The sequence below is a fragment of the Schistocerca gregaria genome, chromosome 3 (genome assembly GCF_023897955.1).
Source record: "Schistocerca gregaria isolate iqSchGreg1 chromosome 3, iqSchGreg1.2, whole genome shotgun sequence".
Taxonomy (NCBI): Eukaryota; Metazoa; Arthropoda; class Insecta; order Orthoptera; family Acrididae; genus Schistocerca; species Schistocerca gregaria.
Window position 1 is genome coordinate 699245618 of NC_064922.1, and position 17038 is coordinate 699262655.

Consider the following 17038-nt stretch of genomic DNA (forward strand, 5'->3'; position numbering starts at 1 on the left):
ATGTATTTAATCGGTGTGGCCTTGTCACGCAGTGCACCACTGACACTATATTTAAACATTACATGATTGTTTTTCCAACTCATCAGCATTAACTTACATTTTTCTACATTTAGGGGAAGCTTCCATACATCACACCTAATTGAAATTCTGTCAGAGCCATCCTGTATCCTTCTACAGTCACTCTACTATAATACTTTGTCACTACTACAGCATCGTTAGCAAGCAGTTGTGGACTGCTGCTCATTCTATCTGTCAGACAATTTACGTATATAGAAAACAAGAGTGGTCCCGTCACACTTCTGTGGGACACTCCCTTGTCTCTGATGCACACTTGCCATAAAGGAAAACATACTTGCTTCTAGTACTTAAAAAGACTTTGAGAGCCACACACATATTTGGGAACCTGCTCCGTATCCTCAGACTATCATTAACAGACTGCCATGGGGCACTGTGTCAAGCATTTTCCAGAGACGTAGATTTCCACAGTTTGCGGAATATCAATTGAGAAAAAGGCAAGCTGAGTTTTGCACAACTGATGCTTTCGAAATCTGTGCTGATTTGTGGACAGAAGCTTTCCAGTCTCAAGAAAATTAATTATATTTTAACTTACATATACAGGAGTTACTTGTGTTTGTTTTCAGCTGCTTGGGACTTTGTGCTGGGCAAGAGATTTGTGATAAATGCAAGCTAAGTAAGGGATCCATGCCTTAGGGGACTCTATGAAAAGGAATTTGGATTCCGTTCAGTCATGGCGACTTATTTGTTTCCAACTATCTCACTTGCTTCTCAGTGACAGGGACGCACATTCTATATTGGATTATGTGCAGTGGTCAAATTTTGATATGTGTATACAGTCACCTGTATGAATGACTTTTTAAGCTTTTCGTTTTACTGTCTTCTATCACACACCAGACTGGTCGACAAGTGACTGGACAGGACCCTGACACCAGCTTAGTAATTTCACTTAGGACCAGAATTTTATGGGGTTCACACCAAGATCCTTTGCTATGTTGTAATGGTGGAAGTTATTGTATGCTTTGCACATCATTCTTTTTATAAATGAACAAATTTCTACTAACTTCCACCAGTCAACATTTCCATGCCCTCTTTCGATCTGAGGGAGCAACAATCTCCACTTTCTCAGCATTTTCTGAATTTTATTATTAAAAAACAGTGGATCTTTTCCACCCTTAATCCTTTTACTCAGCACATACTTTTCCAGAGTGAGATATGCAATTAGTTTAAACTTTGTTCCTAATTCTTCAATGTCCATCATGCTGGAACTAAATTATGTTCATTCACTGTCTGAGTAGGATGCTAACAATTGCTCTACCTACTCTCCTATCTTTCTCAATGGGTTTTGTTAACTTTAGAAACCAGTGTTGCTATGATGATTTCATGATCTCTAATCACTGTTTCTATATTGACACTATCACTAAGGTCAGGCCTGTTTGTTGCTACAAGGTGAAAAACATTTCCATTTTGTGTGAGTCGTGAAACTAGCTGCTCAATACAGTTTTTGGTAAATGCATTCAGAACTACCACACAAGAACATCTGTCTGTATTGCCTGTAATAAATCCATAGACATTCCAGTCCGTACTCAGTAGGTTAAAGTAGCATCAAACTAATACTGCATAATTAGGATATTTGTGTGCTGCTGAGTACAAACTTTCTTTGAATGACTCTGCAGCTGTTACCAGGAAATTGGGTATGGTCTCTGATAAGAGTAAGTGTCTACCTTCAAGCATGTGTCTAGACTTTTTGATTGAACTTACAATACCTAGAGCTGGCAGTCATATGTTGACCAATTTGCTTGTTTCGTTGATCATTTTTGTTGCAGAATGCAGGATGTTGCCAGTCCTGTTCTACACTGTTACACACTAGTACAACTCCAGTGGCAGTTTCTGATGTGTATACTGTAACTATGAGAAGTGCATCAGACAGAATATAAACTAATAATGTAGCTTATGCAGTAGTAGCTTTCACTTTCATGAGGGATGCTCTCCTTTCATCAGTTCACTATAACATGCCTCTGTGTGTAGCTGGATCTTTTTGAATTTCATTTAGAGACACTGCAAGCAACACATAATTGCACACAAAATGTTCATATAAATTTTCCAAGGCCGAGAAATGGCATAACTCACATATTGTAGTGGGCTGTGGAAATTAGGAAATAGCTTCAGCTATGTCTTCATGTGACAGGATTCTTTGTTCATTGATAAGGTACCCTAAAAATTTTACTTCAGTAACTCCAAAGACACATTTTGATAGGTTATTTACTAAGCCATGTTCTCTTAGTCTAGTGTACAGTTGCTGGACATATGCTAGATGGTCTGCTTCACTTGATAACATTACAAGCTGGTCAATTATAGATGTAACAGAGCTCTTAAATCTCTAGTTATTGCATTCATGATCCATTGGAAAGTCTGAGTGGTATTTCATAGTCTGACTGGCATCTGCACAAATTCAAAGATTTCATATCGATATTTTGTCTGGTGCGATGAGTGTATAACAAAGAGCATGGGCAAGGTCTGCTGTGGAGAAAAGTGTCTCACTATGATGTGCATAGCTAGGTGTTTGGTATGTTGACAGGGCTGTGATCAGGTATTGTTTTGGCATTAAGTTGATGATAGTCACCACAAGGCTGCCATCCACTGCTCTTGTTAGAGACAGTATGAAGTGGCAAATCCCAATTACATTCTGAAGAGCAATAGAGCACTTGTGGTAACATGAAAGAGAACTCTTGCTTTCTGATGTTGGGTTTGTTTCGAAGCAGACTATGAGACTGTGAATGGACTGGTGACAGTGAGATGTGTCACTGAGTGTATTACTTGTGCTGGAGAAAACAATGGATGGGTCACTTCAAAGAAATGGCAAAGCAGGTCATCATTTGGTGAATCACCAGCAGTCACTTACATGCCAGCATAGTTGACATGGCATGGCTTGACAAGACAAGTGTCCATGGCTAGGCAGCTGTGTTGTAGAGTCAAGCAGGTTTTGAATAGGAAAAAATCTTGGAGGAGACAGTAAAATTATAAGAAGTCTGCTCCAACAATCAGATATAATGCATCAGTGACGTTGAAGCTCCATATGATTTTGCATGGAAGATTGAAGTTTGGATGTAAGTTGACATGGCTAGAAGTCCTGGTGGAAGACCCATTCATAGCATACAGGTGACTGCCATCGGTATTTTGCTGTGGAAGAGGGATAAACTGAGAGATCAGCATTTCTATCAAATTTGCTGGCAGATTGAAACTGTGTGCCGGACCCAGACTCGAACTTGGGACCATTGCCTTTTGTGGGCAAGTGCTCTACCAACTTTGCTAGTGTGAGAGTGCCCTGAACTGTGCAACATCACCTCATCACAAACAAATCAGAGATAAACTTGTTGACAGGCAAAATCTATGTATGATCTACATTATCTAAGACATTAATACATGTGTTAGTAATGCAAGAAAGCATGACTTTCTCTTTACTCCATGTATGAGGTTCATAACTGTTACTTTTGAAATATGAATTTTTACTATAGTAGCATCTCTTTAACAGTTATTACACAGAGTTTACAATAATAAAAACGAAGTAAGCTCATGTACAGATTCCCATCTTCCTTATTAGAAATAGAGCCATTAGGAACATCAACATAAAATGGTAACATACATGAGTATTTTCAAGACATTTTAGTACGACATCATATGTAATAATAAGTACAGATCAAATCCATGCTAACCTTCATGAACAATTCTTTAATGCAGCAGTCAAGAAATGGTCTCTTGATAAAAGTATTGAACTACAAAGATAAAGTATATAAAATTATGTAAAAAGATAAGAGTGTGGTCTTATATCTTTATATGACTTGGGCATCTTATCTTTATGTAAGGAACCAACAAACATGCTCATATTCATTGCTCTTATCTCTAATTAAGTATAGCAGTAAAATGACTCTAATCTCTGAAAAGACAGGAGTAAATAAAATAATGAAAATAAATAATAAAGGCAGGTGGCTATATATATTTGTATATTTTTATCACAGCTTTCATTAGTAAAAGAGAGACACACGCCATTCACACACAGAAGCAAGCACACTTCATGCACATGTGACCGCCAACTCCAGTATTTCAGGCCGGAACGCAACTGTCAGATTGGATAGCAATCTGGAGGGGGCAGAGAAGGAGAATGAATAGTAGTGTATGAGTGGGGAGAGAGACAAATGCTGTGTAGTGGAATGTGAAGGGATTAGGTTGCCAACAGGCTCTGCATTTGGAGGTTATGGGATATGGAAGTGGGGAAAAAAGGAACAAGAAAGGAGATGAGTGGGGAAAGATGGGTGGATGAATTAGCAGAGAGCTGCAAATAAATAGGGTGGGAGACAAGAATGGGGAGGAGACAACAGGATAGAGGAGATGGAACCACACAGGTTTGTGTTTGACTTGTTTGCACAAGATGTTGCTACACACAGTTCAGTGCTTCCTTGCTCTGGTAAATGGTTTGGCTGTGTGCTGCTGTTTGTACAGAATTGGATGTCATGGCTAGAGTTCTCAACCCATTAATATGGTGAACCATTTTATTACATGAAATTTTTAACTATTGCGTACTTACCAGTTTTATCTGTACTTAAAAAGTGTTCAGGTCTACTTTATTGTATATCAGGGTAACCACACATAGTCCGTAAAATTATATAACTGTAACCGAAAACATGCACTTAATTTGCTAAACACTGTATGTGCACTTTTCATTTCATGTTATTCTTTTCTTTATTCTGGCTACTATAACCAATGGTTGCTTTGTACTTTGTATTCTAATTAATTTTGCTGATATGTATGCAACTGTTTCAAAATAGCTATTCAGCCAAAACACTGTAGTGTAGAAGATAAAAATAAAATAGATATAAAAACAGGCAATGCAGAAAACTAATTTCTCTCAAGCTGTTTAATATGACTGCGGTCCCTGTTGTAATTAGTGACCTGGACATTGTGAGGAAAAAAAGAGGGAAAAAAAAGAAAGGAAGTAAGTTTTTACCTGTCTCATAAAATTATGTGATTCTCCTGATTCTAAAAACACATATTTTAGGTATAGTACCCCTTCATTTTTATGTTTAAATGACTTTCTAAAGCAGATGTGTTGTGTGAATGCTTTGGTGTCACACTACTTTCAAACAGAAAACCTTGCATACAACGTCCCATTATTTAATTTTGGTGCCGCTATTTCCATAGCAACTTGACTGTGGAGGCACACTCACTGTATGGGGCTACAACATATATGACATGTGCTGAAGAGAATGAGAGCAAGACTTAGGAAACTCTGCAAGGATATGACAGCAAACATATCTCTGATGGTACAGCAATTGGTGGACAAAGCAGGATCACCAAATCAGAAATAGAAAACCTCACAGACTATTATGATCTAGCCATCATGAGAAACAGCAAAAATGTCAGTGAGATGAGAAAAGTAATTTGGCCAACTATGTTTCACAGAATACCAGTGTGCATACAGACCATAGCCTCTGCCCAAAAGGAATCATTGTATGGTGCAAGTGTAATAGGTGTGAAGCAAATGAACAAACACTTACACATGCATACCCCATGCAGGAAACTGTTATGGTGCAACTAAAGCAAATGTATAGAGATTTTTCAGCTTCTCAACTTGTGCAAAAATGTTTACATGGTAAATTACAGAATATGACTAAAAGCTTCAGTAGTATAATTTTGGAATGCTTGCCAAAAACTTTTGTTGTGATGTCAGCTTTTCATATTGGTGTGATGGACACCATAATGTTTTAATGATGGAGTAACAAACAGATTAAAAATCATGAGCAGATTAGGCATTAAAAAAAGGGGAGCATTTTAAGTGGGCTGCTATTAGTGGACAGGAAACGTGTCGCTGAAGTTGAAAAGTCTACTGAAAGCATGACAAAGCAGGTCAGAATACCAAAGAAAAGAAAGAAAACCAAAAGATGATAAGGACACTCAGAATACACAAAATTATGGATCTGGAATGTTTTGACATGTTATAATTCAGAGTGAAATGACTTGCAAATCTTTTGTTTCAGTTTTGTGTAACCAATGTTTTTGCATTCTTAGGTATCATGATCTCATCCAGTTTTAAAGCTGCAAAACAAAATTTTGCATGAATAATAATATAGTGCTTGCCTACACAGTGAACCACCTTATTCAACAAGGCATTAAATATTTTAAGATGGAGCATGTCTTAAATTATTAGGAAAAAAATGACTTCCAAAAAACCTTTATTTTAAAATACACAAAACAACAGATTGGTAAATATTTCTGGTTTACTGTTTCAACAAGTTTAGTGAGTAAAAGACTAATATTTGTTTTGAACTTTTATTATAGTGTGGAAGTACAGTGTACCTGAAATAAAAATTACATTTAATTCAGTACGTAAGATAAAAGTCAATATTCATTCCACTATGTTTTTAAATTTTTTTCACATTGAGCTTACAATACACTAATTATTTTGTTAGTGTTTCAATCCAACATCTGCTGAGTTTTTGTTATTAAATTTCAAAATACTAGTAAAAACTACAGGCCCTGATTGCCAGGTCCCCTTAAAACACAGTAAGTATTGGTATTATTTGGTGTCTGAGCTGTTCCACAGGAACAACAAATGTCCACTGATGTGTTAGTCATATTGATAATCAGTACATTTCACTGCATTAAACGTCTAACCCTCCAACCCTCCCTTCCTCTCTCTCTCTCTCTCTCTCTCTCTCTCTCTCTCTCTCTCTCTCTCTCTCTCTCTCTCTCTCTCTCTCCCCTCTCTCTCTCCCTCTCTCTCTAACTCGCACACACACACACACACACACACACACACACACACACACACCTAATTTTTGTGTGTTTATTACACAAATACATTGTTGAGTTTAAACTGTCTAAAGTTGAATGTTTGTTTGCATTTAGTTTCCACGCCAAGCAAAGCAACGAACACCTAGTGTCTGGTCGAGCAAATCATCTCTTAGCACTGGATTTCGATATCATGGTGGAAATATGATCAACACTTCAACAACGCCAAGTCCTGATACAGGAAGAACATATCTCTTTGAAGGTACATAAATTATATTCTATTATTATTAATATATACGAGCCATCAATTTATGACATAATTATTTTATCTACTCGCAACAGTTTTCACCATAGTAATACCTGTAGTTAAAACCTAGTCGTATTTTTGTATCACAGGACTTATTGGCAAGGAACGCTCCAGCCTGTGGGACCAGATGCAGTTTTGGGAGGATGCCTTCCTTGATGCAGTTTCACAAGAAAGAGATATGGTTGGAATGGATCAAGGACCAGGAGAGATGATGGAAAGGTAATTCGGTATTCTCATGATGATGTTAATACTCTATGAGTAGCAAGTGAGCCACTGAGTTTAATGACTCATTTGATTGATGGATCAAGACGAACAGGATCATTTATCCTCAACATATCAGAAATTCTTAGCGTATGCAGAATTTCTAACAAAGAGATAGAGGGGCTGGCCAGTACTTACCTCAGCTCAGTACAGCCGATAGAAACACAAAAAACAACCGAAAATTTAAGTTCCTAGCTTTCGGAATAAATGTTCCTTCATCAGGGAGGAGAGAGGGGAGAGAAAGGGAAGAAGGGAAAGTAGATTTAGTTACTCACAACCCAGGTTATGAAGCAACAGGGAAAGGAAAACAGGGAAAGTAGCAAGGATGGAGGCATGGTTGTCAGAGGGAAGCCAAAGATATTCTACTGTAGGTACTGTGCCAGCTTCAAACCAAAGAGGATGCATACAGAAGTAAAGAGGTGTATAGTATAAAGATGTAGGATGAAAAGATGCATGAATGGCTAAAGAGGAAAGGGAAAGAGGAGAAGACTGAAAAGTAAATGGGAGTGAGGTTGTTTAATGTAGGTTCAGTCCAGGGGGATGGCGGGATGAAAGGATGTGCTGGAGTGCAAGTTCCCATCTCTGCAGTTCAGAGGGACTGGTGTTGGGTGGGAGAAGCCAAATGGCACATACGGTGTAGCAGGTTCCTAGGTCCCTAGAATTATGCTGGAGGGCATGCTCCGCTACTGGGTATTGGGCATCTCCTAGGCGGACAGTTCGTCTGTGTCCGTTCATGCGCTCAGCCAGTTTAGTTGTTGTCATACCAATGTAAAAGGCTGTGCAGTGCAGGCATGTCAGCTGATAAATGACATGTGTAGTTTCACATGTGGCCCTGCCTTGAATTGTGTATGTTTTACCAGTAGCGGGGCTGGAGTAGGTGGTTGTGGGGGGATGCAAGGGGCAGGTTTTGCAGCGGGGTCGGTTACAGGGGTAGGAACCGCTGGGTAGAGAAGGTAGTCTGGGAATATTGTAGGGTTTAACAAGGATGTTACGGAGGTTAGGGGGACGACGAAAGGCAACTCTGGGTGGTGTGGGGAGGATTTTGTCAAGGGATGATCTCATTTCAGGGGTTGACTTGAGAAATTCAAATCCCTGGTGGAGTAATTTATTGATGTATTCGAGGCCAGGATAATATTGGGTGACAAGAGGAATGCTTCTGTGTGGTCTGAGGGTAGGAATATTGTTGTTGGACGGGGAGGAAGCGTTCCCCCTGTACTCTGCAAACTACCATGAAATGCATGGCAGAGAGTATGTCCCATTGTATTAGTTATTAGCATATCTGCCCATTCCAGCCACTTATGGTATGTGGGAAGAATGATTGTTTGGACACCTTTGGGTGTGCTGTAATTATTCTAATCTTGTTCTCACAGTCCCTATGTGAGCGATCCATAGGGGGTTCTAGTATATTCCTAGAGTCATCGGTGAAAGCTGGTTTGAGAAACTTTGTCAATAGACTTTCTCGAGATAGTTTACGTCTATCTTCAAGAGCCTTCCAGTTCAGTTCCTTCAGTATCTCTGTGACACTCTCCCATGGATCAAACAAACCTGTGACCATTTGTGCTGCCCTTCTCTGTATACGTTCAATTTCCTCTTTTAGTCCTATTTGATACAGGTCTCACACACTTGAGAAATATTCTAGAACTGGTTGCAAGAGTGATTTGTAAGCAATCCCCTTTGTAGACTGGTTGCATTTCCACAGTATTCTACCAACAAACTGAAGACTACCATCAGCTTTACCCACAACTGAATGTATGTGATCATTCCATTTCATTATCCTTACACTGTGGCCGCCCCTGGTAGTTGAGTATGACGGAATGTCATACCTAACGGCCCAAGTTTGATTCCCGGCTGGGTGAGAGATTTTCTCCACTCTGCTCAGGGACTGGGTGGTGTGTTGTCCTTATCACATCATTTCATCCCCATCGATACACAAGTCGGCAATGTCGTGTCCACTTAAAAAACTTGCACTAGGCAAAAGGTCTACCCAATGGGAGGTCCTAGCCACACGGCATTTCCATTTCCACCCCTACACAGTGTTACACACAGCTGTTTGTATGAGTAGGCTGATTCCAGCAGTGAATCATTGATATTATAGTCAGAGGATAATACATTTTTTCATTTTATCAAGTGCACAATTTTAAATTTTGGAACATTTAGAGTGAGTTGCCAATTTCTCCACCTCTTTGAAATATTATCAAGGTCTGACTGAATATTTATGCAGCTTCTTTCAGATAGGATTCCATTACAGATAACTGCATCATCTTAGAGAGGCCTGTGGTTACGATTAATATTGTCTGCAAGGTAATTAATTTACAACATGAACAGCAAGGGTCCCAACATACTTCCCATGGGCTCACCTGAAGTTACTTCAACATCTGGCTGTGACTCTCCATCCAAGATAACATGCTGTGTTGTCCCTACAAAAAAGTCCCCAATTTAATCACAAATTTCACTTAATACCCCATATGATGAAACTTTTGACAATAAGCATAGGTGTGGTATTGAGTCAAATGCTTTTCAGAAATCAAGGATACTGCATCTGCCTGACTGCCTTGATCCAAAACTTTCAGTATATAATGTGAGAACATTGTGAGTAGTGTTTCATGGCCAATGTTTTTCGAATCCATGCTGGCTGCATGGAAGAGGTTATCCTATTCAAGATACATAATTATGCTTCAACTTAGAATACGTTCTAAGATTCTATAGCAAATCAGTGTCAAAGATATTGGATGGTAGTTTTGTGAATCACTACCACTGCCCTCCTTGTAGAAAGGTTTTATCTGTGCTTCACTTGGAAGTTCTATTGGCTTGCTATGTACATTTTTCTTCTTTCAGCTTCTCATCACCAAGTTATTCTTCATACGTTTGGACCTTTTTAAAATCTTCTCTCTTCCCATAAGAAACCTTGTTTACCATCTGTATTTAATTTCTATGTTCATTTGTACCATATTTCATACTTGTCTTGATTCTTGATCATTCTAGTTCTGAATTGGTAGAACTCAACAGAACTTAAAAGACTTCAGGTGTTTGGAAATTGCCAGCATTATCACTTTTGCCAGGTTAATATTGTTTATGCATTGTAGTAGTCATTAGATAGAGAATGTTGTGTTGGGCTATCAGTTTGTAACCTTCAGCTACAGTAAAGAAGCAATTTCTGATTCCTCATGGGTACTATGACCCCTCAGAGAAAAAGAGTTACAGTGCACAGTAAAGTTTCTGTCACTTCTGCATTTGTAGATATTTATTATGAAGCCCAAAGTACACAAGTAATACTAGCACTGTATTAGGAATGCAGTGCTCATTCACCTGCAAATTGCTCCTCTCCACCTGGCAGTTTGTGTGCTAGGAGCTGGTTGCATCTTATGCTCTGTACACCTACTTCTGTTAGCAATCAGGGAAACTACCATAAATAGTAATCTCTTTAAAATTGCCCATGCTGGTTTATTCATGTCAACTTTAACCTTTTTTCCTTGTTCCATCTTCTGCTTGAATATTCTGTTGTAAACTACTAATTGTATTGTTTTAAGATGTTCTCCTGCTACTTTGGAAATTTTATTTTGTATTCTCAAATAAGCTTACCTTCATTTCTTGTTTTACATTTCATCATTCTTTCAAGTCAGACTACAGTTGCCATAAATGTTTGTACTAAAATTGGGACAAAATCCACAGAAATCCAGTCACAAGATTAGTATGAGGAGGAACTTCAAATGCCTGGAAAAATTAACCTATGTGTTACTATGGAGAATTATACTTGTACAAATTTTTTTGGTATAAATATATTTGAAAATCACAAAGTATAATAAAAGTTACTTGTGTGCACAATGTTTACACAGATTATTTGATGGACCAGTCATACTTCTCAGATGATTTGACAGCTTTTAGAAGATCAGTTTCTTTACATGCATGATTATAAATCTCTGCACATCTCATTTGAAATTACACCTTAAGACACACTCATTTATTGATACGTCCAAACAATTTCATTCCTTAGTGCACTCAGCTCCTGTTAGTGAAAAATTCTCAGCATTCGAATTATGTGCTACAACTGAAAACATATATTGGTGTGTCTTTTGCAATTCAGAGTTCTGAAGGTTGAACTCTGTATTTCTGAAAAATTCCAACCATTTGTCCTGGGCAGGTAATACTACTGACTTTATGCTCTGAAAGTGAAGCCAGAGAATTCTCCAATGTACATACTGATCAGAACATTCCTGACTCATAAATATCTACTGTCTTTCCTTTTAAATAAACCAATGTCCTTTCTATGCCTTCCCATTCCACTAATTTAGTCAAAGACATCCAATCAAAAATGTCAAAACCTGACAGTTGAAGAGACCATTCTGCAAAATAAGTGATGGCAGTTTCATAAAAACTCTTTTAGGTCACTGTGAAATTTTTAATGGTTATTTCAGAGCAACGATCTGTATTTTTAACATTTCTTTGGTTTTTCATACCTAATGACAACAGTTTTATTTCTCTTGTAATGAAATTATTGTATTCTGAGTAATGACCTTCACTTCAGTCACAGATATGCTACTACTCTCAATTTCCTTTATTTGTTTACTAAAAATCTCAACCGATGGTGAGTAAACCAAAAGTAAGCTTCACTTGAAGGGGCAAAGAAAAATTCTGCTAAGGTCTTTGACGTTTTTTCTTCCAAGAAGAAGACAGTTGTAAGTTTCTCTTGACTGCAGGAATGAAAGACAACCATTTAGTTTTAGAATGTGACAAACATTATCTGTAGCAAGTATGCACAAATCCACAAAAGCCAACACATTCTGATGTTCTGATTGTTTAGATGGAAAAATAGTTAGGAAGTTTCACCACAGTTATGGTAGTGAGATACCTATACATATTATAAAAATCAATGTATCCACATAAGTGTGTTCCACATCTCCTCCTAAACCAATAGACTAATTTCAACCATCTTGTTAAACCTATCACTTACTGTCTGCAAATAATCACTGTGTGTGTAAGAACCACTTACCTATAAAAGGGATGGGTATGAAAAACTAGTGTAGTCCACAATACATGAACAGCTGTACTTTATTTATCCAGTATTTGAGAATAAGAGCACTTAGTGGCTTGCAGGAAGCTTTACAAGAAATTTCAAACCTTTATGGAACTTTTTCTTGCTGACAAAGTGATGAAAGGAAAGAAGTTTATCAATTAATATGTATTCACTGTACTGTACATGCAGCAAAACTACCACATGAAGCATTATGTTTTACTTCATTACTTCTTTACTACTTACTATATTCATTACACATTTTGCTGACAGTGTTTACATATACAGCTGAATGTACCAGCAACATTATTTCATTGTGTGACACACAGTTCACAATGACATCATAAACTCTGAGATACTTGAAAAACTGTCACATTGTACTTGGTATTTGAATTTTTTACTACTTTGCTACTACCTTCATTCACAACACTTTTTGCAGACAGTAGCAACATACACCAGTGGATGTCATTGCAAAATCGTGTCACTGTACAACCCATTGTTCAAGAGACAAGATGTCATAAACTTCGAACTCCACGAAAATGAAACTGCGGACAAAATTTGATAGAGATGTCTACAAATATGTGTGAAACATATTTGACATATACATGTTCAAAACCATGGGTCAAAAGCTCATCCTAAATTCTTAGAATGATTTGAACAAAATTTGGTTCACATATTCAATATGATCTGGAAAGAAATACTTTCTTGATAAGAATCATAAGGATCCTGTTGTGGTGGTGGTGATAATGTGGAGAAAGAAGGGGGGAGGATGAGATGGATGGACTAAGAGGGAGAACAAGGAGATGAACACAGATAGGAGAGGAGGAGGAGGACATGGACAGAGAGGGGAGAAGGAGATGAACACAGAGGAAATGAGGAGGAGATGGGCAGAGACAGGAGGATGAAAGAGATTGACAGACAGAGGAAGGAGGAGAAGATGGACAGGGAGAAGGGGAGGAGGAAATGGACAGAGAAAGGAGAAGACAGGCAGAGAGATGGGAGGGGAGGAGATGGACAGGAACAGTGGGAGTGGATGTACAGATTGGGGAGGGAAGAGCAAGTGACAGAGGGAGGGGTAGAAGGAGAAACATGAAGAGAGGAGCAGGAGGATATGAACAGAGAGTGGGGGGGGGGGGGACAAGGTGACAAAAGAGAGGATGGAGGTGATGAACAGTGAGGAGAGGGGGGGGGGGGGAGGAGATGGACGGATAGATGACTAGAATAATACATAACTGGGCAATGCCGGCTTGTCACCTAGTCACAGAAACGTCTGCAGCAGCTGAAAAAGTGTTATATAAAATGTATGCTGGACAGTCACTCTTCCATAAGTTTACTTTTTTGGCAACTGAATATGTTGTTTTCATCTGTACGGTTAAACCCTCTGAGACTGATGTTGCAGTTGGGAGTGCTGAAGTGCATAAGCTGGATATAGTCTCTGATGTTTCATTTTATACAGTATCCAGCTTAATTAGTGTAGTTTTCATCCCTTCGCCTGAATCACAATACTGAACTACTATAGGAAATAATTTCATTTCACTATCAGTTGCAAGTCTGTACAGTGGAGCTTTATCAAATCCAAAATGCAAATGGATACAGAATAAAGAACAAGAATATGTTTGTTTAGTACTGTGGCTTTTGTTCTTCCAACATTTTGCTTTTTAGAAATTGCAGAATCAGCATACATAACAGAACACAGTTTCATTTTGCAATTAAGTGACTTAAATGAATGGTGATGTTTACAGTTCTATATGCTGTTGTTAGTTTAGCAGTAGCAGTGAGCATTTCATCTCCTGTGTGTGACTGAAAAAAATAAGTTAAGAGTTTTGAACTGGATGTCTCTCATTGAGTTGGCGTGCTTCTTTAATATTTTTGGGTCTTATGTCATGATTTATGTCAGATTTTGCACTCCGCTTAATTGAAAAATAATGGTAACAGAGTTTTTCAGAATGCTTACTTATCTGAGTTGCCTCTTTTTATGAAAGACCATATTTCTGTGTATCCATCACTAAAGAGCTCTTTAATTTAGTTTTTGGCACCACAAAACAATAACAATCCACACATTATAATAACACATAGAGGCCCTGCAGCAGTACGCGAATTTGTATACCTCAAATTAATCAAGTGAATATAAGGGTTACCAACTGCAATCAAATAAACTACACCTAGTATGAGAGCAAGCCTCAGGTGGTTGCATATATGTTATGTACCATATTTACTAGATTATAAAATGAGATTTTTTCCCATATTCGTCATTTGATACATACAGGGTTGACTGATATTTACAGATTAAACTACTGCTGCTGAGGTCAAGGTTTTTACATTGTTTATTAATGTATATAGGAGTAGTCTTACATTTATAGGAGTTATTGTACATTTAGAGATGAATTGTTGGTTATTGAGTTCATGTGCAGATTTATTTTGAAGAATTCAGAAGGGCAGGACTCAATAAATGATACTCACATTCCAAGAGGCTTGATACTTCTGGATACGCCAGAGTTCTTGATACAGTATCAACATTGCTTGAACAACTAAGTGACATTGACTCACATGGTGCTAGTGCAAGAGATATGTGAAAAACTATGAACTAGTCACAACGACAATGTACTGCCCAGATTAAAATTTGACAATTTTGTGGAACACAGGAGGAAATAGCATTCAGTTCTATCATCTCACAAACTTTTGTTTACTTGAATATATTTGCAATAGCCATTCTTATAAATGAATGGACACCACATACAAACATTGAAGCTCTGCTGTTAAGATAAAGGCAACATTCAAAAACGGAAATGTTGTCATTCAAAAATAGTAATTGATTCAGAACTGGAACTAATATTTTATTTCATTACAAGAGACTGTAATGATTTACTAAGTGGATTGCACATGAGAAATTAGGTCACTGTTCATGTGTTAGAGCACTGGGAAAATTGTTAGAACATGACAGTGACATTCACTTGAAACAGAAGGAAAGTTACCCAGAATGAAATGTGTAACAAAGGAAGCACATCATATTAAACTGAATGTTATAGTTATCTTCAGAATAAATTACAGCGACAAGACCTGTCACAGAGACAGGACCAACAGACATCACTTGATTGTGAGATGAGCAAAGTTTAGGAAATGGGACTGAATCGTAATTGTGATATTTTACAAATGTGTTCTGTGGTGTTGTTACATATAACCTGTATACTAGAAGATATTTCTGTGTGAATTTCCACAGTTGCTCAAGCTCAGCACTATGAAAGGAATCACTGACACCAGCTTGACTGGGAACTACAATGATTGTGGGGAGGGGAGCAGCGAGCGAGCAGCAAATTTCATTCTGTTGCTAACGATGAGAGTCTATACCATGTACTGCTGCTTGCCTGAATCTGTTTGTAGTTGTAATTGAACTGACTTTAAAATTGGACAAATACTCAACAACTGTATTCATCTCTTCATGAGACAGTAAAAGTCTACACAGGGGCCAATGACATACTTGTGTGTTTCTTGCTGCAATATTGTAGATGCTTGCTGTGTTGTATGATGGGAATGAATGGGGGCAAGTCAGCTGGTTGTACATGGCCAATAATAATCATGATCTGATGACAGTGACTGTAGCAGAAACCTCCCTTCTGCTCATTGCACTGTATTACAACAGCTTTAATGTAATTTCACAGTCATTTATACAAATGAACTATGCTTTTGAAGATGGCTGTCTCTATAATGGGCTTTCATGAACTGCTGTTACTTCTGTGTGAGATGCCCTAATCTGAACTAGGTTTGCAGTCTTAGGTTAGTACGATCTGATGTCAGATGTAAACATTCCTCCTCAAGATGCTCTGTAACATGCTGAAAATTTCCACCATTTCTCTCATCCAGGACCTCCTTGAACCGAGTGACCTTGTCAGCAACAAGCCATAGATTTCACACTTATTGTCCCCATTTATGAAGACTACCACCTTAAGTGTTTTAATCAGTATTATGTCACAAGTTTTATTTGCCATGATTTTATAATGATTATCAACAATAAGTCTCACATTAGAATATGAATGTCTTTTTCGTGTGGTTTCAAAAAAGGCTTTTGCTTCCATGGTTTATTTACACCATCGGACATTAGCAGAATGAAGAGGGAAACCCATGCATGTGTTTGCATGTGTCAGCACTCTGCCACTGCCTTTACACATAACTGCAAAGGCAGTGGCTCGACACATAATCACAAAGGCAGTGGCTGATTGCTAACATACACAAATGCATGTTTCCTTCTTTGTTCCAATAATGTCCAGTGGTGTAAATAAAACATGGAAACAAAAGTCTGTCATGAAACCAAATTTAAAAGGTATTGATAATCATTATAAAATTATGGTGCATAAAACTTGTAAATAATACTGGGCAAAACATTAAAGTTAGTGGCATTCATAAACAGAGAACAATAGGCAAAAAATTTATAACTTGTTGTGTTTGCTATGCTTTCCTGTAATTTTATGCTTTCCTGCAGTTTACACTTTTTTGGGTCAGTCCACTGAAAAGTGTAAAAAGAAGGTTTTACTGTATTCAACTAAAATCAGTTGCATGAGAGAGTTGTCAGTTGCTTGCATCAATGTAAATAATGTCACTTCAAACCTTCTCATTGAGCGTAATGGCACAGTGTTAAGACATTGGCTTCCAATTTGGGTGGATAATGG

The 17038-nt window shown here is 37.9% G+C and overlaps 1 protein-coding gene across 18 annotated transcripts in view; it reads left to right on the forward strand.

Moving 5' to 3' along the window:
• LOC126354708 (MAP kinase-activating death domain protein) overlaps positions 1 to 17038 on the forward strand; it is a 684767-nt gene that overhangs the window by 508916 nt on the left and 158813 nt on the right. For all 18 annotated transcript variants that reach the window (XM_050004532.1, XM_050004534.1, XM_050004547.1 and 15 more), the window contains 2 exons: positions 6919 to 7063; positions 7198 to 7327. In XM_050004532.1, the coding sequence (XP_049860489.1) occupies positions 6919 to 7063; positions 7198 to 7327 (275 nt within the window). The remainder of the gene's footprint in view (positions 1 to 6918; positions 7064 to 7197; positions 7328 to 17038) is intronic.